The 27674-nt window shown below is 56.8% G+C and overlaps 1 protein-coding gene across 11 annotated transcripts in view; it reads left to right on the plus strand.

Annotated features, from left to right (window-relative positions):
• Positions 1-27674, plus strand: part of NLGN3 (neuroligin 3) — a 122280-nt gene that overhangs the window by 74475 nt on the left and 20131 nt on the right. For 8 of the 11 annotated variants that reach the window (XR_012160653.1, XR_012160655.1, XR_012160654.1 and 5 more), the window contains 3 exons: positions 3580-3729; positions 6200-6385; positions 22001-22790. Coding sequence is in view for 1 of the 11 variants with exons in the window: in XM_073358647.1 (XP_073214748.1) it covers positions 3580-3729; positions 6200-6385; positions 22001-22790 (1126 nt within the window). In the remaining 10 variants the exon portion in view is untranslated. The remainder of the gene's footprint in view (positions 1-3579; positions 3730-6199; positions 6386-22000; positions 22791-27674) is intronic. The other 3 variants (XR_012160659.1, XR_012160660.1, XR_012160658.1) reach the window with 2 other exon arrangements.

A 27674-nucleotide genomic window follows, 5' to 3' on the forward strand; every position in this document is an offset into this window, starting at 1 on the left:
TCGACACTTATCAACATTTACTGACAAAGAATCTAATCCTTCCCAGTGCCTGGAAACTGAAGCTAGATAAATTCAAATTAGAAATTAAGCAGAGATTTGCAGGGCTGGATTAAGGCAGGGATTTAGGGGCTGCAGCCCAGGGCCTGGGTTCAAGGGGGGGCCCTGCAAAAATAAATCACAGGCAGCGATCTCCAACTCTGGGCTGCTAAAAGTCCCGCAGAGCAGCGAGATGCTCAGGCAGGCTGCCTGCATGCTGTGGCCCCATGCCACTCCCAGAAGCGGCTGGCTGCTTGCATGTTTCTATGGCCCCTGGCAAGGGGGGAGGTGGCTCTGCACACTGCCCTCGCCCCCAGCACTGTCCTCACAGCTCCCATTGGCTGGGGGCGGTGCTTGCAGGCGCGGGCAGCACACAGAGACATGCTGTCCCCCTCCGCCCAGGAGCTGCAGAGATGTGCTAGGAGCCAGCCGCTGCCAGGAGCAACATGGGGCTAGGGCAGGCAGCCTGCCTGAGCCCTGCTGCGCTGCCGGCCAGGAGCCGCCCATGGTAAGCACCTCCCAGCCGGAGCCTGCACCTCGCACCCTCTCCTGCATCCCAGTCCTCTGCCCCAGCCCCATCCTGCACCAAACTCCCTCCCAGGAAACAGACTTGTATACAGGGGCCCCATAAAATCTAATAGCCCCAGACCCACAGGAGAGTTAATCTGGCCCTGGAGATTTGTAACAGCAAGGGTGATTAACCACTGAAACAAACTCCCAGAGGGAATGGGGATTCTCCATCTCTTGATGTCTTCAGATCCAGACAGGGTGCTTTTCTGGAAGTCATGCTTGTCAAGCTGTCTGAAGTGGCTCATGGCCACAAGTGCTTACCTCAGGGCAGACTGTCAAAAACAGGACAGACACCCCAAACTGGCAGTATGTTCTATAATTAGATTTCACCAAGCCAGTAACAAATGTGAACCCCTGGATCACTATAACAGTCTTACCATGGAGTCACAGACAATCCCCTTAGGCTACGTCTATACTACGGACCTTACAGCTGCACCGCTGTAAGGTCTCCTGTGTAGCCCCTCTATACCACTGGAAGAGTGCTCGTCCCTCGGTATAATTAAACCACCCCCAATGAACCTGACAGGCTGTGGACACGCTGCTTTGGTGGTAGTTCTGGGCTTTTCCCTCAGCGTTCTGACTCCAGCTGCAGCCACCAAAAGGCCATTCCAACAACTGGAGCTCGGGCTGGGAGCCTCAGTGGCCATTTCCTGTATGCTGCTGTCTCCCCAGCCTTTGGTCAGGGCTTGAGAGGTTTGTGTGTCTGACAAAAGCAAATCACAGCATCAGAGGAGGGCTGTTTTGTCTAGTGGTTAAGGAGCCACCTTGGGACTCAGGAGTCCTGGCTTCAAGGCTGGTTGTGCTGCAGGCTCTCTGCGTGACTGTGGGCCGCTCCTGGCCCCAGCCTCCAGTTGTACAATGGAGTGGATGTTCTCATCCTGCCCAGCATGGTGTGTGGGGATGGGTTCAGCGAGGAGTGTGGTGAAGGGGGACGGTAAATTCCTTGGCAAGAGACTAAGCTAGATACCAAATGCATTCCCAAGTCAAGGCTGAAAGCCTGAGAACTTCCCTCTGGGGAAAGCCCTGCCCAGCCTCTGCCTGCTCAAAGGGGATTCAGCACCAGCCAACCAGAGAGTTTGAGGCATTTGGGAGTCGCTGGGCCTGCAGAGAGGGGACACTTATGGCCACATGTAGAGGGCTAATAGGTGGACTCTGCTTGTAGCCTCAGGAGATGCTCTTCTCACAGGCACACTGACCTGTAGGCCCCTTCTAGGGAGAAGGGCCATGACTTCCCCAGGTTCCCCTGGGAAGATGGGGGTGAGGAAGGACCAGATGCCCCTGTATCTGTCAGGAGTGCTGGGAAGGTCTCGCTTGTTGGTGTCTGGGGCAGCAGTCAGCTTGGTTCCACAGAGAACTCATAGCTGAGGTTAGCAGACCCGTCTGAGCCCCGTCAACCGTCTGGCCTGGGGTGATGCTGCCCTGTTTGTGTGCTGCCAGCCTGGGGTATGAAAAGTCATCTCTTTCACCAGGGCAGCCATCCAAAGGAGAGACCAAGGCCCCAGGCCCAATGCATGCATGGTAGCCCAGTGGGGTCCATGGCCAACCAGTGCCGCTGCCCGTGTCTCACTACCCTGTGGGCCCCTGTCCTGCTGAGGGTGCTGGAAGGTTTGTCTTGCTCAGAATTGAGCCTGCCTGGCCTGGGATCACTGTGTGTCTGCAGGGGCTCTCGGCTGCTGGCACTCAGCAGGGAGAGCAAGGGGAGCTAGGCGAATGAGCAGTTATAGAGAAGTGGGTCCCAGCCTCAGGGGATGCTGTGGTCAGAGGGCTAGGCCAGGCGGCAGAGGAGCACCTGTAACATGGCTGTGTGCCTCTGCTCAGCCAGTGCAAAAGTATTGCCAGTGGCCGGCACTGGCCCTTTCAGGCATTGCCTCGGGAGACAGAAAACAGGGCAGGAGTCAGCAAAGGGCTGACCTACCTGTGCTGGACCCCCAGCGCCTGCTGAGGAGAGCGAGAGAGATGCTGAGGCCAAGCATAAGGAGCGTGAGGTCTGTAGCCAGAGACGGAGGGACTCCAGTGCCCACTCCTCTGGCAGGCATGCCAGGGGTAGGGCTGGGGTGCAGCAGGACCTTCCGTTGAGATGTTCACAGACAGAAGAGAGGGCACCTGTTGCCTCCCATCCCCCATATCCCCATATCATGTAGCACTCCTCCCCCCATGACCCCTCACTCTCCAGCACCCCCTCCATTGGCATTCCATTCCACAGGACCTAGTCCAGCCCCCACTCTCCTGTATTCCCCTCATTCCCTGCTCCTCCATCTCCCCCATTCCCTGTGCCCCTCTGGTCAGTCTATCTGCCCCTCATTACCATGGTGTGTCTGGGCACTGGGAGTAGAGCTAGGAGGACGTGGTAAGAGACAGAGGGGTTCCTGCCTTCCATGGCAAGGTCAGAACTGCGAGCTGTGATCTCTCTCCACCTGCCCCAGGTCCTGCACATCCCCCCTCCTTCCCAAAGCAATGTCAGCTTCCAGGACTCAGCTAGCCACCAACCTGCTGCAGCTGGGGTGTTTGCAGGCTCCTGCAGCCCCTGTGCATGCAGGACGCTCCCTGCCAGGCTGCTGGGGAAGGAGCCCCAGGATGGGCCCAGTGCTGAGTGACGTACAGCAATATCCCATCTCCAGGGAAATGCACCACCTGGGCTGGCAGGCCAGGAATCCCTTTCAGTGGGCCTGTGGCCTGCAGAGCCCTGACCCACCTGGGGCAGCTGGCTCCGTGGGCCTGGTGAGAGAGGTGGTGCCAGGATCTGACACCGAGGGGGTTGGGCCTGTAAGGTCTCTGGGAATCCCAGGGGGCAGGTGACTGCATGACCTGTGGTGGGCTGGGCTCCGTTTGTTCTGGGTGAGATGCCCAGGCCTTAGCTGGCGTGGGCATGGCTGCAGCGCAACCCCTCCGCAGGTCCTGGCAGCTGGTTTTGTTCCCCTCCCCTGGGTCCGCCCCTCCTGGCAGAGTCCTGTGTTTAACCTCCTCTTCTTTCAGACATTCGCGACAGTGGGGCCAAGCCCGTGATGGTTTATATCCATGGTGGCTCCTACATGGAGGGCACAGGGAACATGATTGATGGCAGCATCCTGGCCAGCTACGGCAACGTCATCGTCATCACCCTCAACTACCGCGTGGGTGTGCTAGGTATGGGTGCAGCAGGGCCAGCTCCCAGGCGGGGGCGAAAGGGGGGCAAGGATGTGTGGGGCAGAGCCCTGAGGGACTCATCTCTTGTTAGGTGGGGGGAGCAGGAGTGTGGGAGACAGAGCCCCAAGGGCAGGGAGCAAGGGAGCAGAGGGCAGAGCCCCGAGGGCAGGGGTGTTGCGGGAGGGCAGAGCTCCAGGGGGACTCTGCTCAGGCTGGCCTAGGAAGGGAAGTGGCCTGCTCAGAGAGGAGCTGACAGGCTGGAAGGAAGTCCTGCTGCGCCCTGTGGGGTCAGAAGCTCCATGAGGAGGCCAGTTTGGTATCCCTGCTGGAGGCTGCGCTCTGCCCTTCCCCTGCAGTTCCTCTAGCTGCAGATCCTGGTCTGCTCACAGAGGTGAGGGTAGAACCTCAGCCCAGGCCTCTCTAGCCCTGCCCTCATGTCTCCCCGTGGCTCAGGGAAGGGGCCCAAGGAAGGGGTCAGGTTATGGCCAGAAGGGTTGGGGCAGAGGGATGAGGATGTCATCGAGACTGTTCAGTCCTGCTAGCATCACCTGAGAAAGGTGGGAGTGGTCTTGGGGCCTCTAGCTGGCCCTTCTTGCTTCCTGCTGCCATTCCTGACCTCTCTGCCAGCTCTGTACATGCCTGCGGCTGGGCCCTAGGGGAGTGCTGAGGCTCCCTGGGCTGAGGAGTTTAGTTTCATTTACACAGCCTGGCTCAGCTGAAAGCAAATATTGATCTGTGGTTAAATAATTAATACATGTGTTTATCCAGCTCCTCCTCCCTGGAGGCTGGGAGCAGCAGCTGCCTGGCCAGCACTAATGAGCCGCCCCTTGAGACATGTCCCAACCATTCTGCCTCTGGAAACAGATCGATGGGAACTTTCTCGAAGGGCAGATGGCTTACCCTTCCGGTGTACCACAGAAGAGCCCAGACCCAGACTATGTCAGTGCTTGCAGAGCACAGCTCTGCTCCTGGCAATGGCCAGTGGGCCTGCCAGCGCTGGAGCCATGCAGAGCTGGCCGCTGCAGATGGACACGGCCATGTCTAGCCCCTCTCCCCCAGGGCAGCCTGTGGGCTTGGTCCCTGCAGTGTGTGTATTCTTCCACCTTTCCCTTGACAGATTGTCCTGTGGAGGGAGGATTGGCAAGGGCAGGCCAGTTGCAGATGTGGGACGGAGTCACTTAGGAGAAGTGTGCTGACCTGAGACTCCTGGGGCATGATTCCCAGAGCTCACACTGACATCTGCTGGGGCTAGGGACACATGGGCTTCTCAAAATCAGGCACCAGGCACCTCTTCCCAGCTCTGCAACAGCTTCCCCCCTGCCCTGCCCCAGCTCCAAGAGCCTGGGCTGGAGCATTCCTGAGGTGGGCAGAGAAGCTGCCTTGTTGGGAATCCTCTCCTGTGGCCAGGTTCATCCGGAGCCCCCTCGTTGATGCCTGGAGCCCCAAACCCTCCCTCTGCCCCAGCCCAACTTGTCTGTGAACAGGGGCTTTCTGAGGGCTTTCCACTCCCCTCCCGCAGCCGCCCCCAAAGCAGTGCTGGTTGAGCGCCCTGGGTTCTGGGAGGCGTTCGAAGGCTGATGGCAGGATGCTCAGCCCGGGTGCTCTGCAGAATGGAGGAATGTCGGCTCTGCCAGCTGCTGCAGGTCTGGTGAAGGCTAGGGGCTGGACCGGTGAGCCCTGCCACGACCAGCAGTCATACTGCTCTGTGCTTGGAGCCCTTGAGCACAGGTGCCTCTCTGGGCTGGTGCTGGAGTCAGGGACTATGGGGCCTGGTTGTTTCTTTCGCTAATGCCCCAAGCCAATGGTTTGGCCTGAAGAAATCACCGAGGGCAGAAGCTGACGGCTCCCCTGGGCTGTAGGGAGCCTGCAGATGGCTGAGCCCCACCACTCTGGGGAAGTGAGCCGCCGCCCCCTGCTAGAGCAGTGAAAGCCACAGGGACTCTGGCTCGTGTATGAGAGAGTGTCTGCAGGCAGAGAGAGATGATGCCCTGTTGGGTGATGGGGAGGTGGCTGGGGGACTCCTGGGTTTGTCAGCCCAGCAGGACAGCTTCTTGCAGCCTGTGCTGGACAGGGCTCAGGGCCTGAGTCACTCTATTGATGGTGCCCAAGGCTCTCAGTGAGCGGATGGCTCAGCCGAGTGCCCACGCAGGCTCATTCCTCTGCACCTCCATTTCACAGCGGGGATGGAGGCCCCAAGAGATTCAGAGCCTGTTCCTGGGGGTTCTCAGTGGGGAGATGCCAGGGGCTGGCAGGGGATGGGGGCCCCAGGGCTCACAGTGGGGGTCTCTGGCCTCAGCCCTGAGGCTCACAGTTAAAGGAGATCCCAGAGGCTTGCTGCACGGCCTTGTCCACAGTGCTCGCAGCCAGAGGTTTGAGAGGGGCTCCCAAGCTGGCTGGGGCTGGAGGGGATTGTGGGAGGTCAGGAGACCGGCTGTTTGCTGTGTCCTAAGTGGGTTCCATTTGGCCGCAGGATTCCTGAGCACCGGGGACCAGGCAGCCAAGGGGAACTATGGGCTGCTGGATCAAATCCAGGCGCTGCGCTGGATCAGTGAAAATATTGCCTTCTTCGGGGGGGACCCCCTGCGAATCACTGTCTTTGGCTCCGGCATCGGCGCCTCCTGTGTCAGTCTGCTCACTCTCTCCCACCACTCGGAAGGTAAGTGTGGGCACTCCCACCCTGGCTGTGAACCACTCCCCAGCCAGTGCTGCTGCTGAGCCAAGGGGCTGCCGAGCACTCCTTAGCAAAGGGAATGAGAATCTAGTGGTTAGAGCAACAGAGACGCAGGCAAGGCACTAGGGTTCTGTCCCCCTTCTCCAGGCCTGCATTTCCCCACTGTAAATGAAGAGCGTAACACTGACCCCCCAGGGAAGGGGAAAGCAACTAACAGGCAATCTAACAGGTGCTAGATGGGCCAAGCATGGGCTGTCCCCCGGAGAACAAAGGTAGGGGAGTGTCTGAGAGCATGTGTAGGTAGAATGACCAGATATCAAGGGTGAAATCAGGACAGGAGGTAGGGGATAATTGGCACCTATATAAGACAAAGCCCCAAAAATCGGGACTGTCCCTATAAAATTGGAACTTTTGGGCACCCTACGTGTGGGGTTGGCCTGGATCTGTAGGTCTGTAGCTTTTTGGGGTGTGGGATCAGGAACAGAGACGCCAATCCAGACTGGGAATCATAGAATCATAGAATATCAGGGTTGGAAGGGACCCCAGAAGGTCATCTAGTCCAACCCCCTGCTCAAAGCAGGACCAATTCCCAGTTAAATCATCCCAGCCAGGGCTTTGTCAAGCCTGACCTTAAAAACCTCTAAGGAAGGAGATTCTACCACCTCCCTAGGTAACGCATTCCAGTGTTTCACCACCCTCTTAGTGAAAAAGTTTTTCCTAATATCCAATCTAAACCTCCCCCACTGCAACTTGAGACCATTACTCCTCGTTCTGTCATCTGCTACCATTAAGAACAGTCTAGAGCCATCCTCTTTGGAACCCCCTTTCAGGTAGTTGAAAGCAGCTATCAAATCCCCCCTCATTCTTCTCTTCTGCAGGCTAAACAATCCCAGCTCCCTCAGCCTCTCCTCATAACTCATGTGTTCCAGTCCCCTAATCATTTTTGTTGCCCTTCGCTGGACTCTCTCCAATTTATCCACATCCTTCTTGAAGTGTGGGGCCCAAAACTGGACACAGTACTCCAGATGAGGCCTCACCAATGTCGAATAGAGGGGAATGATCACGTCCCTCGATCTGCTCTCTATGCCCCTACTTATACATCCCAAAATGCCATTGGCCTTCTTGGCAACAAGGGCACACTGCTGACTCATATCCAGCTTCTCGTCCACTGTCACCCCTAGGTCCTTTTCCGCAGAACTGCTGCCTAGCCATTCGGTCCCTAGTCTGTAGCTGTGCATTGGGTTCTTCCGTCCTAAGTGCAGGACCCTGCACTTATCCTTATTGAACCTCATCAGATTTCTTTTGGCCCAATCCTCCAATTTGTCTAGGTCTTTCTGTATCCTATCCCTCCCCTCCAGCATATCTACCACTCCTCCCAGTTTAGTATCATCCGCAAATTTGCTGAGAGTTCAATCCACATCATCCTCCAGATCATTTATGAAGATGTGGGAGGATGTGGACAGACACTTTTGGGACCTCTACAAGGGGCTTCATCCTGGCCCCCTGATGCAAGGCCATGGAAATATAACTGGACACAGAATTAGCCTTGAAAATATCACTACAGCTCCCCGGACCCCTGATGCCTAGGCTGAAGGGCGCCTTCAGCCGTTCAGCCCCAGGAATCCCTGGCCCAGGCAGTGTTAAATGACACTGAACTGTGTAATGTGACCCGCCAATCCAGCCCCTCCCTGCGATGGGCTCTGGTGACTAATTACCCTACGGTTCCAAAGCAGAGATGGGTCAGAACTGGCTGGGGAGCAGCAGCTGCAGACTGTTCTGTCGTTTCCTCCCATTCCCCAGACAAGAGCTGTGCTATTTGGGTTACACCTGAGGGGACATTTCAGCACCTGAGGGTAAAATACATTGTCGAGATGTCATTATCCCCAAGCCCTGAAGCACGAGCCCGGGAAATTCACAGTTCAGGGGAAGTTTAACAGCACTCTAGATATGGTAAGGGCTGGAAATGCAGAGCTAGGGCCCCCAAGTCACCTTAACTCTGCCCTGTCACAGACTCTCCCAACTTCCTGTGTAATCAAAGTCTCTCAAATCTTGTGACCGGCTTCCCACCCTGCAGACACTCCTGATGGGTCTACACTGCATCTGGGAGAGTCTCCCAGGCCAGGTCCACAGACTTGTACCAATGGGGCTCACACTAGGGCTCTACAGAGAGCTGTGTAGATGATGCTTTGATGTTCCAGTTTGGGCTGGAAGGAGAGTAAGGGAGCTTGAGAGCTCCAGCCCACAGCGCTATCATGATCCCTGCTATCACGAGTCTGTGGAGCCAGGCTGGGAAGCTTCCTCCCAGTTGGAAGGTCGACACACCCTCGTTAACAAATCGACAAACAACAAATGACAGGTGATTTGCCTGCTTCATAGATCACAGAACCACTTTAGACTCAGCCTGGCACCTAGAACTGAACCTTAAACTTGCTGCAAAATGGAACAGTTGGGAAAATGTGACCTCATTAAATCCGCATACCAATCCATTAGTTGCAAGATAAAAACTAACATGCAAATGCAGGAAGGCCTCCAAGCCAGAATGGGGGTAAAACCTCAGCCCAACCCTCTGCAACATTGACATCAGTGACCTACGCCAACCTGCTGTGACCCTTTTTGGGGGTACCCGAACTGTCTGGGGTGAATTACTCCTACCTGCTTACTCACCGGCCACCAGCTGCTGCCAACACAAGGCATTGTGGTACAGCTCCGTGACTTCTGCTGGCTAGCAATTTAAACACTCCGCTTTGTGACACTCAAGGGCCCAGTCCCTTAGCTTCTGAACACCCACAGTGCATGCCAATCCGCTGCCTCTCTGGAGACAGTGCAGCCCAGTTCACTGGTTTCACCTCAACTCTACAGTCTCCTCAGCACAAGGCGCTTGGATAGGGTTCATAGTCAAACCAAATTGGAGTTTATTGAACAGAGCTTGAGATAAAGATTCCAGTAAAAGAATGTGGAACCATAAGGTTACAGTTAGGAGAAAAACACTAAATGCAATCCAGAGCCTACACTTAATAGCAAGCTCCTTTCCTGCCTAAGAAGAGATTTTTCACCCACTGCTTAGTTCTTGCAGCGCTTCTCCAGCTCAGAGAGCCCACTGGCAGAGTCACTCCTTCGTAATGGTGCACCATTTGGGCCATTTCTTCTCTCAGACGGTCTCAAGCTACTCTTCCTTATCTCAGGGAGAATCATTTGTCTTTGTAAATCTGCAGCCTGCATCCAGTCCAGCCAGTAAATGCAGGCTGTCTCCACAGATGCTGAGTGGGTCAGCTCTCCGCCTTCCCCTCCTCAGGTGAGAGCTTTCAGTCCCAGCATCCTGCGAACACAACCTTCTACACATTGCACAGCGCTGAAATTGTTCCCGTACAAACACCTTGTAATAACCATGCCATTCACCAAGTTCTTAGCTTTGGGCAGAGAGCATGCGGCCCCCTCAGGAAGCTGTTCTGAAGTTGGTAGAATACAGAGGTGTGATCTACCTATCTGGGCATGGCTGGCTGTATTACACCAGGGACCCCCACTAATCAGCTGCCGCCTGATGATCTGGTCATACTGTCACCCACACAAGGGTGTCTACAAAGGACTGTATACTACCTGGAAGCCCCTGCAGCACACAGGCTCTGCAGGGCCCCTGGAAACAACAGAAATTAGGTGATTTCCAGAAGAGCCCCAAACAATCACATTTCATTACAGAAGCATGAACATTGAATACAGCCTAATCACTCTGGCCTAGGCTGCCTCCTAATGCTGCAGAACATTTCCCATTGCCAGGGAGACATTACAAGGAACAACTCTAGGGGAGTGTGCATATGCTGAGGGATGTAACAGGTGAAGCATGGGGCTCTATGCAGGTACCTGGGGGCTGGGGCATAGGGTGTGTGTATATGGGGGTGGGGGGGCAGGCAGGAGAGACGGGAGTGTGTGCATGTACCCCTGAGAAATGGGGGGGGAGGTTGAGGCATAGGGGTGGGTGCAGGTACCTGGGGAGGGTTAGAGGTATATATGGGGGTGGGAGGGTGGTGATATGTGAGGTTCGGAAACGGGAGCGTGGGGGTACCAGTGTTTGGGCATGGATATGCGGGAGTGGGATATAGGGGAGCGTGCAGGTATCTGTGAAGGGGTAGGCATATGGTGGGGGAGGGGTACAGGCTGCACAGGGGTATCTGTGAGCTGGGATATGGTGGAAGTGCGCTATAGGGGTGCATGCAGGTATTTGTGTGGGAGCTGGGGTGGGTTACAGGGGTACATGCGTGTATCCGTGTGGAGAAGAGATCTGTTTGAGTGGGGTACAGGGGTGTTTGCAGGTATCTGTGGGGGGGCGGGGATATGGTGGGATGGGGTACAGGGGTGCGTGTATCTGGGTGAGGGCGGGGATATGGTGGGATCGGGTACAGGGGTGCATGTGGGTATCTGGGTGAGGGCGGGGATATGGTGGGATCGGGTACAGGGGTGCATGTGGGTATCTGGGTGAGGGCGGGGATATGGTGGGATCGGGTACAGGGGTGCGTGTATCTGGGTGAGGGCGGGGATATGGTGGGGTGGCTATCTGGGGCAGGGTCTTGTTTGAGTGGGGTACAGGGGGTGGGCATGTGCCAGTGACTCTCCGAGGTGCGTCGCTGGCTCTCCAGAGGGACTACGGTCCCACTTGTGCGGGTGCGGGAGCTGGTCCCTCCCTCAGCGTTGCCGTGTTCTGACGGGGGGATGAAGCTGCTGTGCTGCCCTCTTGGTTCCCTCTCCCATGCTGCCAGTGAGGGGCCCTGCGCGTTTGTTCATGCGGTGCTCGTTTGAGACTCGGAGATGTCTCCAAAGCTGTGCTCGCTTCCGCGGCAACGTCCTCCGGGCTGTTCTTCCCAGGCCGCCTATCACCCCAGCTTTAGCCTGAGTGAGTCCCAAACGGCAGGGTGCCAACACCTAGTGCCCTAGGGCTCGTGTAGCTCCTTCTGGGTGGGTGCTGAGATGTGCCTTGCTGGGCTCCATTGAGCCCTGCGGCAGAAGCAAGGGGGTGTGTGATGGGGGTGAAGGTGGATGAGAGGGCAGTGCCAGCCAGCTCTCGGGAGGGGCAGGAGCAGGCCTGCATACACGGTACAGGTGAAGGGTAGATTCTCAAAGAACTGGGTGCTGAGTTCCAGTCGCGGGTGCTCAGTGCCACCCAGCAGATTTGGCTCCCTAGGCATTGGGGTCCCACCCTGAGAATCTGCTGGTAGAGGAAGCTCAGCAGCTGCCTGCCTCTGATGGACCCTAGACAGATGGGTCCTTTAGAATAATGGACCATGGGATCAGTTTAGCATAAGGAAAGAAAGGATCAGAGAGACAGGGCACAAAGCCCCAGAGAGTGCAGGCCAGCCATCACATCTTGCCACAATATACCCTCTCCTCCCCCTGGGAGCGGTGCTTGCTCTTGCTCTACGCAGCCCCGGGGATCATCAGGAGGGATGTTCATGAGCACGCCGTGTGGGGATTCGGAGAGCCAGACTGGCCCCTAGAACCAGCGCTGCCAAAGGGTGGCCCTTTAGCACTGGATGTGCGGGAAGTTTGCCAGCCCAGCTGCAGCAAAGGCAGGAAAGCTTCTGGCTCACTCAGTCAGTTTCGTGATGCATTAGCGGGGTCAGATTCCTTCACACCGAGGAGATTCCACTTGGGTGCAGGGGGCCGTAGTGCCCAGCGGGGCTCTTGCTGATGGACATGCACTGTGCAGGCCCTAGGTAATCTCCGGATCAGAGGCCAGGGAGAGTGTCACTGGCCTCTGCAGCTGGGAGCCAGGCTTGTGTCTCCCGAGAGGTGTTTCCTTTTGTATCCTGGAGCAGGGTGAAAAGGAGGGACCAATCCCTATTCAGCCAAGTGCCCTGCCCACCCCGCTGCTCTCCAGTAGACCTTTCCAATCCCACCTCTATGCACACCAGATGTGCACATCCTTGCAGCCAGCACTCCAGGGCACGGGCAAGCCACCATGCTCCTCCCAGGGGTTAGCCCTCTGCAGTTTCCCCAGGGCTGGGTTTGGCCTAGTGTGACTCTGATGCATACAGTTGTCTTCTGGGCTCTGTCACCTGCTGCCTATGCAGCGGTGCCCCAGGGGCTCCTCCCCCGTCCCTGAGAGGCTTGCACCAAGACAGAGCTTGAGCCACTCTCTGAGCGTGTTACCAGACCCTGGGTACTGAATCTCCTTTGCCTTTCAGGCGCTGGCTGCGCACAGAACTGCTTGGGTCTGAGTTTTGTTTGTGGTGACAGACCTCTCTGAGGAGGGAGGGTCTGGCTGAGTAAGTGGGTTCCTACCCAGTGGGTGCAGGGGGACAAGAATGGATGTGGAGGGTGTTCAGTTGTGCAGCTCAGATGGGGTGGTGAAAGGCTACTGGCTCAGGCATCTTCCTTCATCATGTGTTGGCAGCTCTGTGAGCTCTTCGTGCACTCAGGGCAGGGGTCCCAGCCTCAGCCCAGGGCCTAGTGACCAGGCTTTGAAGCCCCCTGTTGAAAGGCCTCCATTTGGTTGGATATGGCTGTAGCCCTGGTGAAACGAGGCAGCTTCAGGCTCTGGTGGCTGGCTTCCCAAAGGATACGTATGATGGTGCTGTGGACTCTGCCCCTCCTACCCCCGCACCATTCTGCACAAGCTGGAGTGGAAGAGGTTATATCAGAACATGAACACCCTTTGCCCGTCCAGCCTGCATGCAATGTTGGTACTGTGGCTGAGCTGTGCCCTAGATCCAGCAGCTGCCTTGCTGTGTGTCTCACTCCCCTCCTTAGGTCACCCGGACGCAGGTGTGCCTAGGGCATGGGTGTCATGTTTGCTGGCCTCAGGTCCATTTTTGTTCAGGAAATTTGCAGGTCTACCAAGCGAAGTTCTCTGCAGACTTTCTCGAAGATCTGCTGCTGGAGCAGCCCTGCACTCCTGCTGTGAGCTTGTACAAAGGGGCCTGGGTTCAAAATGAGGTGAAGGCCAGAGCCTGCATGCTTCCTGCTGCCCTGGCACAGTCCCCACGTGGGACATGGCACCTCCCAGGGCACCTCCTGCTATGGGCTGTCATGTCTGGGAAGTGCTCCTCTTTGGGACGGGCCTTGGTTTCCTCTGATAACCTCTCGTCTCAAGAGGTGTGTGCTCTGCACCCCTCACTGTACAGGTGAGCGCTGCCTCCTGGTGTGTGTCGCTAGGGCTGGACCCAGCTTTCTCCCTCTGCTGGGCCAGTTCTTTCCCTGTGCAGCCATCCCCAAGAACGGACTCTACCCGGGCACGCACCTCTGGAAAGGCGATGACAGCCAGCTGCCTGGCTCTGTTCAGCCCTGCTCCACAAGGCTGCAGATGGACGTTATTTCTTATGGCACCTGAAGCATTTATGAGTGTCTGCACGAGGAAAGACGGCGGGGTTCGCGCCTTCACTCAGCACAGTGACTCCTAGCGTGGGCGAGGCAGCTGCAATGTCCCTGTGTGTGATCTGGTTGGGGAAAACCCTAGGCTGCCCCTGCTGGAGCTGCTACATGGAAAAGCCATGTCTTCCTCCTCTGGATGCCGGCAGGGAGTGTTTAAGCGGGGGTGGGGTTTGCATCCTGGGTGTACAAAGGCAGCAGGTGTGTTCATGTGTATTCCCAGAAGTGTGTGCATGCATGCAACTGTCTCTGCATGTGTACAACATCTGTGGAGGTGCAGGTTTGTGGAGAGGAGGGGTTCTCATCTAGGGGTACATGTACCCCTGGGGGTACACAGAGCTCTGCCAGGGGTGCATCAGCTCACCTAGGTATTTGCCTACTTGTACAACAGGTGACATAAAAAGCACTCGTGAAGTCAGTACAACCTAAAATTTCGTACAGACAATGACTTGTTTGTACTGCTCTATATACTGATACACTGAAAAATAAGTACAAGATTTATATCCCAATTGATGTATTCTATAATTATAGGGTAAAAATGAGAAATTCAACAATTTTCCAATAAGACTATGCTGTGACACTTTTGTATGTTTGTAAGCAAGTAGTTTTCACGTGAGGTGAAACTTGGGGTACGCAAGAAAAATCCAACTCCTGAAAGGGGCACAGCAGTCTGGGAAGGTTGAGAGCTACTGGTGTACAGAGTAGGCGGGTGCCTCCCTGCAGGAGACTGTGTGCATGCTATTGGACATACAGTCAGGTGTCAGTGTGTATATATTGGTGCAAATCTGCTTGTAGGAGCAGGTGTGTGTTCCTAGTGCATGTGCACACACGTGTAGGAGCAGGTGTGTAATGTGTGTGCAGGGTATGGATTTCCCTGGAGCTGGTGAATGTCAGTGGGAGGGGGAATGGCTTTCTCTGCACCTCAGGAGGGCGAGGAGCCGGTGGGCGTGAGTGGGCGTGTGCGCACACTCAGCAGCGTGCAGGCTGGCTCTCTCCGTCGCAGGAATGCTGCAGGGGCAGGCTGGTGACGGGCTGTGAGGGCGGGGTCGCGCTCTGTGCAGAGATCATTTTTGGCGGGGCAGATCCACTGCTGTAGCGCTTCGGGTTTTTTCCTAGCGAAACAGTTACACTTGCTTGGAATGCTGATGATCTGCTCATCTGCCCTGATGGTGCCCGGCCAGCTCCTCCCCGTTCATTCCCCTGGGCTTCCCAGAGCCTGCACATGCCCAGTGGGCCAGCACCCGCCGCAGTGCTGGAGGAGGGGAGTTGTTTACCTGGAGAAAGATGGCAGGGGGCTGCCTCGGTCACTGGCTGTGGGGCCCTGGACTGCAGCTGCCAGCTCTCTGCCCCGGACATGGCGTTCGGCCTGCATCTGCTCCTGTCCCTGCCACACGGCAATCCATCGGAGCAGCGGGCCGGCCAGCGGCCCAGGAGGGATGGAAACCTCAGCAGCAGCTGGGGTTACTGAAGGTCGCTTGCTTTGCTTGGTAATCAGAGTAAAATCCCAGCGTGGACGAGAGGAGAGAGCCCCGAAGGGGAAGTAACTGCCTGAGAGGCTGCAGAGCAGAGCCCCGCTCCGAGCCCTGCCTTTCCTCTCCCCCTGCAGGAGCCCCACCTGTGCCAGGAATCCTGGGCTCGGCTCTGAGGGGACAGTCTACACTGCAGTAAAAGACAGGCGGTCTGGCCACGGCTGGCCTGGGTCAGCTGACCCAGGGTCCTGGGGCTAAACATTGCAGTATAGATGTTTGGGCTCGCCTGCTGCAGCCTGGGTTCTGGGACATGTGGTCAGGCCATCCCCCACACAGGGGAGCCAAGGCAGCCACCCTGGGGCCGCGGTATGTGGGTGCAGAGCCCAGCGGTGTGTACGAGGATGCCCCAGGGAACCGTGCTGGCCCTGGAGCACTGGTGCTCCTGCTGCCATTGGTCTTTGTATGTGTGATCAGGGCCCTTGGGCTGGGCGCGGCACTAACAATAACCCTGCCCCAGAGACTCTGGGGCAAGACATGGCAGCAGGGTGGGGGGAGAGGAGGGGCCACGTGGGGCTGGGCTTCAAAGATCAGAGCTGGAAAGATCAGGTGGGTATAGGCTTCCTAGGTTTTACTTTAATAAGATAAGTGATCAAGAGCTGTTAATGAATCACTAATTAGTGCATCCTCTCCCAGCATTGTGAAAGGCAGAAAGGGACATGTGCTGTACCAGGCTGCCCTGGGGAAAGCACCCCCCAATGTAATACATTGAAATCAAAGTGGATTCCTTGCCAGGAAACAAACCACCAGCACTGTCTTTACCCAGCAGACACTCATTAACAAGCAGGAGGGTAATTGCTGCTGCATAGATTTTAAAACCGCTCCCAACCCCGTCTGGCAGCCAGAACCTTAAAGCTGCCGCAAACAAGAGTGGCTGAGAAAATAGACGGCAGCCATGCAGGCAGAGGAGTAAAACACCCTGTCCTCTGCACCATACACATCAGGCAGGGACCCGAGAGTCCCCCTGGAACAGCCCCCACAGGCTGGGAGCCCCACCCCATCCCCCCAGCACCAAGATAAAGAGCCTGCATCACCCACACGAGGGTTACACCTCCTGGAAACAACAGCCTGAGAGTTCAGAACTAGGGTCTGTCTATACTACAGGGGCAAAATCACGGTACTGCAAGCGTGCTGCTGTAGCGCTGAAGTGTAGATGCTTCCTACAGCGCCAGAGGGGGGTTTCTGTCAGTGTAGGTAACCCACCTCTGGGTGATGGAAAAAACCTTCCGTCAACCTCGCCGCATCTCCACAGGGGCACTAGGTCGCCCTAACCCACAGCACTCAGCGTGACATTATCACAGCTCGGAGCAGCAGAGCTAGGTTGGCATCATTTTTAAAGTGCAGCCCAAGCCCTAGTGTTTTGAGGGCAGCAGCTCGCCAGGGCCTGGCCAATGCACGACAGCTCCCAAGATGGATATGGCATGGGGAGGGGCTAGCAGGCACTGCCCACATACTTCTGGGGTGGTTTCATTTTGTCTTCAATAATGTAAATTCTCCTGTCCTACCGCTCCCTGTGCTCCACCCCCTCTCCAGCCCCAGCCCCTGACACCCTCCTGCCAAGGAAAGACAGTTACTGCTGAGATGTATCAGAGTAACAGCTGTGTTAGTCTGTATTCGCAAAAAGAAAAGGAGTACTTGTGGCACCTTAGAGACTAACCAATTTATTTGAGCATGAGCTTTCGTGAGCTACAGCTCACTTCATCAGATGCATATCGTGGAAACTGCAGCAGACTTTATATATACACAGAGAATATGAAACAATACCTCCTCCCACCCCACTGTCCTGCTGGAAATAGCTTATCTAAAGTGATCATCAGGTGGGCCATTTCCAGCCCAAATCCAGGTTTTCTCACCCTCCACCCCCCCACACAAATTCACTCTCCTGCTGGTGATAGCCCATCCAAAGTGACAACTCTTTACACAATGTGCATGACAATCAAGTTGGGCTATTTCCTGCACAAATCCAGGTTCTCACATCCCCCCCACCCCCATACACACACAAACTCACTCTCCTGCTGGTAATAGCTCATCCAAACTGACCACTCTTCAAGTTTAAATCCAAGTTAAACCAGAACATCAGGGGGTGGGGGGGTAGGAAAAAACAAGAGGAAACAGGCTACCCTGCATAATGACTTAGCCACTCCAAGTCTCTATTTAAGCCTAAATTAATAGTATCCAATTTGCAAATGAATTCCAATTCAGCAGTTTCTCGCTGGAGTCTGGATTTGAAGTTTTTTTGTTTTAAGATAGCGACCTTCATGTCTGTGATTGCGTGACCAGAGAGATTGAAGTGTTCTCCGACTGGTTTTTGAATGTTATAATTCTTGACATCTGATTTGTGTCCATTTATTCTTTTACGTAGAGACTGTCCAGTTTGACCAATGTACATGGCAGAGGGGCATTGCTGGCACATGATGGCATATATCACATTGGTGGATGTGCAGGTGAACGAGCCTCTGATAGTGTGGCTGATGTTATTAGGCCCTGTGATGGTGTCCCCTGAATAGATATGTGGGCACAATTGGCAACGGGCTTTGTTGCAAGGATAAGTTCCTGGGTTAGTGGTTCTGTTGTGTGGTATGTGGTTGTTGGTGAGTATTTGCTTCAGGTTGCGGGGCTGTCTGTAGGCAAGGACTGGCCCTCCACATACAATCCCTTGGGGGCCTCGAGCTGGCTTTACAAGGGGAAGCTCCGTGGACCTCTAAGCTATAAAGAAACCATGAGTTTGAGCCAGCCCTCCAGAGAAGTACAGCTGAAAACATTCAACAGCACAAGCCCACTGCTTCCGCTTTATGGGAGTGAACAGCCAGTAACGCTGACTGGCACAGTCCCCTGGCAACCCATGAACCAACCTCCTGTGTGCCCAGGGCCTCCAGCACCAACAGCCGCTGAGCAGAACCAGGCTGGTTCCCCTGCAAAGAAACCCTCTGTGTGCCCAAGGGCTCCAGTGCTGATAGCCACTGAGCACCGGGGTGGTTCCCCTGCCCACTGATGTATAGAAAACAATATTCAACTTCTGGCACCAAGTCATCTGAAGCAGTAAATGCTCCCTGCCCTGCAAAGCACGAGAGGATCAGAAGCTCAACCAAGTCAACCCCAGTGCCCACATGTGCCGTTGCTCCCCAAACACCAATACATGTTTTTGTCATGCAAAACTAATCCCAGAAGTGGCAGTTCTGGTCCCCCTGCCCAGAGCAATTGCGTGCCTAGGCCCCTCCTAACTCTGCGTGTGGACCCTGAAAGCCAGCTGGTCACTAACCAGATGGGGCACGGTGTACCCCTGCAGATGCCACACGTGGGGGAAAGCCCAGCCCTATTCCATTGGGATGTGGTTAAGAGTCCTGGCAAGCAGTCCCTTGCTCTGAGGCTCTGGACACCCTCGTCTCCACTTATTCAGACTTTTCTTTCTGTAATTTAAAAAACCCAAAGAAATTCCAAGAAAACCTGTTGCTGTTTGCCACCGTGAAGCTCCCGCCATCGGCAGTGTCTGCTGAGCTGGGCACTAGCCCAGGCTGCCCTGCTGAGTGAGTTCTCACCGCCCAGGCTCTTGGGACCTGTTGAGATCTGCTCCCACAATGTAAACTGCTGCGTGCCAGAATGCTGCATGTGCTTGTGAGCCTTGGGGAGGATGGCAAAATACTGTGGGCGGCATGCTGTCTGAGTTCCCATTCAGCAAACGGTAGGCCACAGGGACTGTGGTTCATTCATGTGGCTGAGGGTGGGGAGGGGCATGGTGCGTAGGGGAGGGAAGCCGGCTCTGGTCTCAGACCGGCCTCTGTTGGCCCAAAGGACATTTTGACTATTTTCCTTGTAAATTTGCTCTCCCTGTGTAGGGGCTGCAGCCCACCTGTGACTGCAGCACTTGCCGGTGTAACTGCACTAACATGGCTAAACAGAGCAGTGAGGGTGCAGGAGCTACAGACCCTGGCATTGCGTCTTCACTCTTATTGTTACCTCTGCTGCAATGGCAGCTGGGATTGCCGCGTAGCCCCCCGGGGCTGGAGCCTGCCCCCTCTCAGTGCAGGGGGAGGCACAGCAGGAACGGAGGAATTGGTAGCATTCCGTATACGGCAGCTCAGTATCCTGGGCGCGGGGTTGCCCCTGGGCACTGGCTGTAGAGTGGAGCTTTTCAAACCAGGAGGGAGCACGTCAGAAAACACATTTACACATTAAAATCCTCAGCGTTTGCAAGGAAAGTGTTTCCACAGCCAGGAGGGAGTTGCAGCAACAGGTGAATCTCTGCCCAGGCAAGAACGCAGGAAGGCAAGAGAGAACCTAGTCGGGCTAAAAGGCAAACCAGGAATCCAGCCCAGACGGGGTCAAGAGGTAGGAGCGTAAACGAGGGCAGAGGAATGGTGGACATTAGAAGGCTAAGGGCTTGTCTGCACACACAGATGCCTACGCTGCACGTGTCCAGTGTAAGCAGTACAGCCTTGTCCTGGGATAGCTGTTCCTGGATGGGCAGGGGATGAGCTGCCTGTGGCATGTTCGCTACCTGGCTAACTGAGCCACCCTTGGGAGCGTGCTGGTAGAAGTATGTTGTTAAAAAGTTACTTCCCCCCCACCATTATATTGGCACAAAAATCTGTGTGTACAGGGTTGTGAAGCACAAATAGAAAGAAAAACAAATCTCTTTTCTGAGCGCATACAATCAGGAGCCTGCAAGAGACTCTGGGGCTGCTGGAGCAGCAAAGAACAAGGTGAAGATTGGGGGTGGCATGGGTAAGGATGGTCACAGTGCCTTTACACATACCCATGCTCCTGGATGGGCATCGTGGACCTGGTACCCTCCAGCGTCCAGCCTCAGCCAGAGCTCAGACTGGCTGGGGCTGGGAAGCAGCTTCCTCCAACACTAGCTATAGAAGGGCTTCTGCGCTGGAGCTAGGGAACAAGTGTCAAGGGATCACAGCCCCTTGCCCCCTTCCCTTTGTGCCGAATGGAGGGCGTGCTGGCTAAGTCCTAGCTAGGTGGGGGCAGGCCTGCTATGGAAAAGGCCAAGACTAGCAGCCGCCGGTAGTGTCAGAGTCTGGCACCTGGGCAAGCGGGGCCCCTGGGCCAATCCCAGGTGGGAATCCCGGTCTCCAAAGGGTCCCCTGTAGTCCAAGCAGCCCTGCTCCCTCCTGCTGCTCCCAGTAGGACCCCTGGCCGGGGAGCTGAGCTGGACAGTTCCCTGGTGCCACACAGAAGGTATGCTGGCCCAGGGAGGTTAATGGTAGTTGGTAGGACAGGTGTCAGGAAGCTGCCATGTCACCTTAGTCCTGTCGCCATTGCGCTGCTGGCAGGTGCCATGACAGAGTTGGGTTGGCAGCATAGGGGACACAGCAAGATCCCCGTTGGGCCAGGTCCCAGAGGGGCTGAGCTCTCAGCTCCCCCAGGGCTCTCGTGGCCTGAGCAGGCAGAGGAGCAGAGAGCCCCAGGGTGTGCACTCCAAGACCCGTCTCCTCCCATCTCAGCCCCCGCAGGCTCCATTTCCTGGGAGCCCTTTGTATTCTGAGCACAAGTTCCATTGATGTGGAGCTGGAGTTTGGCCATGCATTCCACTGCCTTTGTGGCCCTGCTTTCCAGGGCAAGAGTCCACTCCCTCCTGTGTTCCCTCCAGCAGAAAGGCCTCCTTTGTGTCCTGCGAGGCCTGCATTGGCAGCCAGCTGGGCCCAGCTGGGCAGGAAGTATGTCGTGGGGGACGGGGGGAGAGTGATGGTACCCAGAGGGAGCAGCTGAATGGGACATGCAGGGTTAAGCTGCCCTAGCACAGGCTTAGCTCTGCCAGCTACCAACACTGTGAAGGGTCATGCCAGGGCAGAGCAGCTGGAGGGATTCTCTGGTGCCATTCACGAGCTCTATTCAAGACAGGTGGGCGGGAGGCTGCTGGACAGCAGCAGGGCAGGAGCATCACCCCCTTCCAGGGCATAGCAGCTCTGTTTTCTGCTCTGCCTGTAGGCCCCGTGGGGCCAGGCCCCAGCTGTGTAGCACTGAGCAGGCTGCTGCTGCAGGCCGCAGGCATGGTCCCACTGTACCTTGCATGCCTGCAGCTCTGTACTCCTGCTGCTTTGAAGGGAAGTGCTACAAACGCAGGCGGAGACAGTGAGACGTGTGTCTGTGCCCAGCCCCCCAGGGAGCTCTGCCCCCTGCTGCAGCTTGTCTGGCTGTGCTAAGCGGAATTGGTGAGGTGCACGTTTCCCCTCTGCAGCGAGTTACTCTCTTAGCTGCTTGTATAAACTCAGCCTGTTGCAGAGGAGACACTGACTGTGTTTTACAGCACCTAGCGCAGTGGGCCTGGGACCAAAATCACTGGCAGCGCTGTAATTGTCTCAGGCACGGGGGGCGGACAGACCAAACCCATGACTTAGACTTTTGAGAAGTTCCTGTGATTGTTGGGGCCTGGGGGACGCTGCATTAGATGTAGCCCTGAGGCAAGCTGCCCATGGGGCTCTGCATTAGAGAGCCTTTAGGTGCCCATCAGTCAGACTCACATCTCACTCTTGCCGCACCAAGAGAAGGAGAGCAGGAAGAGGCCTGCAGGCAATGTCCCATGCCCCCCAGGGTCCAGTCCTGCATCATCAAGGGCCTCTCCTGAAGCTATGGCCCCTGCTTCTATCCCCCCATGTGAGATGATTGTGTGTTTGGGGGCTCCTACACAGAGGAGCTGGTTAGCCCCTTCTGTGCTGTGCCTAGAGTGCCCCTGCCATGAGCTGCCATTCATGCTCCTCTTTGCCTGCAGGTCTCTTCCAAAGAGCCATCATCCAGAGCGGCTCTGCCCTCTCCAGCTGGGCAGTCAACTACCAGCCTGTGAAGTATACCAGCCTGCTGGCCGACAAGGTGGGCTGCAACGTGCTGGACACTGTGGACATGGTGGATTGTCTGCGACAGAAGAGTGCCAAGGAGCTGGTGGAGCAAGATATCCAGCCAGCCCGCTACCACGTGGCCTTCGGGCCCGTCATCGATGGAGATGTCATCCCGGATGACCCTGAGATCCTGATGGAGCAGGGCGAGTTCCTGAACTATGACATCATGCTGGGGGTGAACCAGGGTGAGGGGCTGAAGTTTGTGGAGGGCGTGGTGGATCCTGAGGATGGTGTCTCAGGCAGTGACTTTGACTACTCTGTCTCCAACTTTGTGGATAACCTGTATGGCTACCCAGAGGGGAAGGACACTTTGCGGGAGACCATCAAGTTCATGTACACAGACTGGGCAGACAGGGACAACCCTGAGACACGCCGCAAAACCCTGGTGGCCCTGTTCACTGACCACCAGTGGGTGGAGCCGTCAGTGGTGACGGCTGACCTGCATGCCCGCTACGGGTCCCCAACCTACTTCTACGCCTTCTACCATCACTGCCAGAGCCTCATGAAGCCCGCATGGTCTGACGCGGCCCATGGAGATGAGGTGCCTTATGTCTTCGGGATCCCCATGATTGGCCCCACTGACCTCTTCCCTTGCAACTTCTCCAAAAATGACGTCATGCTCAGTGCCGTGGTGATGACGTACTGGACCAACTTCGCCAAGACTGGGTGAGGGATGCTGAGCCCTCCCTGGGCCTGTGTGTGTCTGTCCACCTCCCTGTGTATGTCTGCACACGTGCGTGTGTGCACGCCCTCCCCAGATGTGTGTATGTGCATGCTTCCTGTGAGTGGAGGGGGTGTGTGTGCGTGCGCCCTGTCCCTGGGTGTGTGTCCACAGGCACTCCCGTGTGTGCGCGTGCGCCCTGTCCCTGGGTGTGTGTCCACAGGCACTCCCGTGTGTGCGCGTGCGCCCTGTCCCTGGGTGTGTGTCCACAGGCACTCCCGTGTGTGCGCGTGCGCCCTGTCCCTGGGTGTGTGTCCACAGGCACTCCCGTGTGTGCGCGTGCGCCCTGTCCCTGGGTGTGTGTCCACAGGCACTCCCGTGTGTGCGCGTGCGCCCTGTCCCTGGGTGTGTGTCCACAGGCACTCCCGTGTGTGCGCGTGCGCCCTGTCCCTGGGTGTGTGTCCACAGGCACTCCCGTGTGTGCGCGTGCGCCCTGTCCCTGGGTGTGTGTCCACAGGCACTCCCGTGTGTGTGCGTGCGCCCTGTCCCTGGGTGTGTGTCCACAGGCACTCCCGTGTGTGTGCGTGCGCCCTGTCCCTGGGTGTGTGTCCACAGGCACTCCCGAGTGTGTGCGTGCGCTCTGTCCCTGGGTATGTCCACAGGCACACCCGTGTGTGTGCGTGAGCCCTGTCCCTGGGTGTGTGTCCACAGGCACACCCGTGTGTGTGCGTGAGCCCTGTCCCTGGGTGTGTGTCCACAGGCACTCCCGTGTGTGCGCGTGCGCTCTGTTCCTGGGCGTGTCCACAGGCACTCCCGTGTGTGTGCTTGCTCCCTTTCCCTGGGTGTGTGTCCACAGGTAGTCCCATGTGTGTGCGTGCGCCCTGTCCCTGGGTGTGTGTCCACAGGCACTCCCGTGTGTGTGCGTGCGCTCTGTCCCTGGGTGTGTCCACAGGCACACCCGTGTGTGTGCGTGCGCCCTGTCCCTGGGTGTGTGTCCACAGGCACTCCCGTGTGTGTGCGTGCGCCCTGTCCCTGGGTGTGTGTCCACAGGCACTCCCGTGTGTGTGCGTGCGCCCTGTCCCTGGGTGTGTGTCCACAGGCACTCCCGTGTGTGTGCGTGCGCCCTGTCCCTGGGTGTGTGTCCACAGGCACTCCCGTGTGTGTGCGTGCGCCCTGTCCCTGGGTGTTTCCACAGGCACTCCCGTGTGTGTGCGTGCGCCCTGTCCCTGGGTGTGTTTCCACAGGCACTCCCGTGTGTGTGCGTGTGCCCTGTCCCTGGGTGTGTCCACAGGCACTCCCGTGTGTGTGCGTGTGCCCTGTCCCTGGGTGTGTGTCCACAGGCACTCCCGTGTGTGTGCGTGCGCCCTGTCCCTGGGTGTGTGTCCACAGGCACTCCCGTGTGTGTGCGTGTGCCCTGTCCCTGGGTGTGTGTCCACAGGCACTCCCGTGTGTGTGCGTGCGCCCTGTCCCTGGGTGTGTGTCCACAGGCACTCCCGTGTGTGTGCGTGCGCCCTGTCCCTGGGTGTGTGTCCACAGGCACTCCCGTGTGTGTGCGTGTGCCCTGTCCCTGGGTGTGTGTCCACAGGCACTCCCGTGTGTGTGCGTGTGCCCTGTCCCTGGGTGTGTCCACAGGCACTCCCGTGTGTGTGCGTGCGCCCGTCCCTGGGTGTGTCCACAGGCACACCCGTGTGTGTGCGTGAGCCCTGTCCCTGGGTGTGTGTCCACAGGCACTCCCGTGTGTGCGCGTGCGCTCTGTTCCTGGGTGTGTCCACAGGCACTCCCGTGTGTGTGCTTGCTCCCTTTCCCTGGGTGTGTGTCCACAGGTACTCCCGTGTGTGTGCGTGCGCCCTGTCCCTGGGTGTGTGTCCACAGGCACTCCCGTGTGTGTGCGTGTGCTCTGTCCCTGGGTGTGTCCACAGGCACACCCGTGTGTGTGCGTGAGCCCTGTCCCTGGGTGTGTGTCCACAGGCACTCCCGTGTGTGTGCGTGAGCCCTGTCCCTGGGTGTGTGTCCACAGGCACTCCCGTGTGTGTGCGTGCGCCCTGTCCCTGGGTGTGTGTCCACAGGCACTCCCGTGTGTGTGCGTGCGCCCTGTCCCTGGGTGTGTGTCCAAAGGCACTCCCGTGTGTGTGCGTGCGCCCTGTCCCTGGGTGTGTGTCCACAGGCACTCCCGTGTGTGTGCGTGAGCCCTGTCCCTGGGTGTGTGTCCACAGGCACTCCCGTGTGTGTGCGTGCGCCCTGTCCCTGGGTGTGTGTCCAAAGGCACTCCCGTGTGTGTGCGTGCGCCCTGTCCCTGGGTGTGTGTCCACAGGCACTCCCGTGTGTGTGCGTGCGCCCTGTCCCTGGGTGTGTGTCCACAGGCACTCCCGTGTGTGTGCGTGCGCCCTGTCCCTGGGTGTTTCCACAGGCACTCCCGTGTGTGTGCGTGCGCCCTGTCCCTGGGTGTGTTTCCACAGGCACTCCCGTGTGTGTGCGTGCGCCCTGTCCCTGGGTGTGTGTCCACAGGCACTCCCGTGTGTGTGCGTGCGCCCTGTCCCTGGGTGTGTGTCCACAGGCACTCCCGTGTGTGTGCGTGCGCCCTGTCCCTGGGTGTGTGTCCACAGGCACTCCCGTGTGTGTGCGTGCGCCCTGTCCCTGGGTGTGTGTCCACAGGCACTCCCGTGTGTGTGCGTGCGCCCTGTCCCTGGGTGTGTGTCCACAGGCACTCCCGTGTGTGTGCGTGCGCCCTGTCCCTGGGTGTGTGTCCACAGGCACTCCCGTGTGTGTGCGTGCGCCCTGTCCCTGGGTGTGTGTCCACAGGCACTCCCGTGTGTGTGCGTGCGCCCTGTCCCTGGGTGTGTCCACAGGCACTCCCGTGTGTGTGCGTGCGCCCGTCCCTGGGTGTGTCCACAGGCACTCCCGTGTGTGTGCGTGCGCCCGTCCCTGGGTGTGTCCACAGGCACTCCCGTGTGTGTGCGTGCGCCCTGTCCCTGGGTGTGTCCACAGGCACTCCCGTGTGTGTGCGTGTGCCCTGTCCCTGGGTGTGTGTCCACAGGCACTCCCGTGTGTGTGCGTGTGCCCTGTCCCTGGGTGTGTCCACAGGCACTCCCGTGTGTGTGCATGCGCCCTGTCCCTGGGTGTGTCCACAGGCACTCCCGTGTGTGCGCGTGCGCCCTGTCCCTGGGTGTGTCCACAGGCACTCCCGTGTGTGTGCGTGCGTGAGCCTCACTCAGCTTTTGTGTTAGTGTGGCAGGAGAGTGTGTCTGCAGATCTTCCCTCTGTGTGTGCGTGTGTTTGCACACTCACACTCTGGGGTGCAACCCAGACTAATAAGTGTTGTGTCACCATCAGCCCCATAACCTGGGGGGGTCTCAACACGCTTTGCTGTTACAGCTCCCTCTCACAACCAGCCACCAGCGTGCAGGGCACACCCAGAGTGTTTGTGTGTGTAACGATGCTGGTTCTGGCAGGACCCAACTGAGAGTGTCAATGCAGGACAAATTGCTTAAAATAGGACAGTTACAGCCCAAGGCTGGGGTTTTTCCACCTCTAAGGCAAACCAAACCAGCCAGACAGAGAGAACTTTGGTTTTACCCTACTGGCGAACCACAAGTCACACAAGCAATTCCCTTAGACGCTCCAGTTTCCCAGTAGCCCCACCAGTGCCCCTCGTTATGGGCACAAATGGTGATGAAAACGAACACCCCAGTAAAAGAAAAAAGGTTCCCTCCATCCCAAAGGACCAAGCCCCAGACCCAGGTCAATATACAAATCAGCTCTTACCCACCAATCACGCTGTTGCCCATCCTTTAGACTCTAAAATCTAAAGGTTTATTCATAAAAGGAAGGAAATATAGATGAGAGCTAGAATTGGTTCAATGGAATCAGTGACATCCAGTAATGGCCAGCTTCTTGGTTCAGGCTTGCAGCAGTGATGGAATAAACGGCAGGTTCAAATCCAGTCTCTGGAGAACATCCCCAGCTGGGATGGGTCATTCAGTCCTTTGTTCAAAGCTTCAGTGTAGCCAAGTCCCTCCAGAGGTCGGAAGCAGGATTGAAGACCAGCTGGAGGAGCTGCAGCAGCTTTGTATAGTCTCTTGCCATGTGGTCTCTGCTTTCTGTGTCCCAAGGACAAGCTGCCCATCCCATGGCCTGGAAACACCTCAGAGTTCTGTCCCTAGGCAGGTCCCTGCACACCTGGCTGAGTCCCCAGGCGTGTCTGCCTTCTCTCAATGGGTCACTTGTGTCGCTGATGGTCCTTAATGGGCCACCCAGCAGGCTAGGCAGAGCTGACACCAACTTGTCTGGGGTGTCACCCAGAAGCACAGCAGAAATTTCAACTACAGACAGTACAGAGCCAATACTTATATCTTTAAATACAACAATGATACATGCATACGGATAGCATAATCCTAACCAGCAAACTATAACCTTGTCTTAGACACCTTATTTGACCCCCTTTATACAAGATTTTGTGCCACTACAGACCTTGGTTGCAACAATGATCTGTACGGTCTGTACAGTCCCAGATTATGTCAATAACGTCACAGTGGGTAGCTGGAGCCCTGGTCTAGCAGCACTCATCCCCCAGCCACACTCAGCCACAGCCTTGGTTGCTACCTGTAGGGTGACCCTGACACACGGCCAGTCCTGAATTTTCTCCCAAAACGTGTCTTCTGCACCGTCCAGTTCTTTCCCGGGCAACTCAGATATTAGAGGTCCATTGCCCCTGTAAGGGGTCAGTGCACAACAGTTTGCTACTTTAATTGGCATTCAGTGTCAACACAGCACTGGATTAGGTCTGCTTAAAAACACAAACCTATTTATTTAACTACAGAGAGCTAGATTTTAAGAAAGAATACAGGTGTAAGGCAGTAACATGAGAAATGGTTACGAGAGAAATAAAGCTA

Source organism: Lepidochelys kempii, chromosome 9 (assembly GCF_965140265.1).
Source record: "Lepidochelys kempii isolate rLepKem1 chromosome 9, rLepKem1.hap2, whole genome shotgun sequence".
NCBI lineage: Eukaryota > Metazoa > Chordata > Testudines > Cheloniidae > Lepidochelys > Lepidochelys kempii.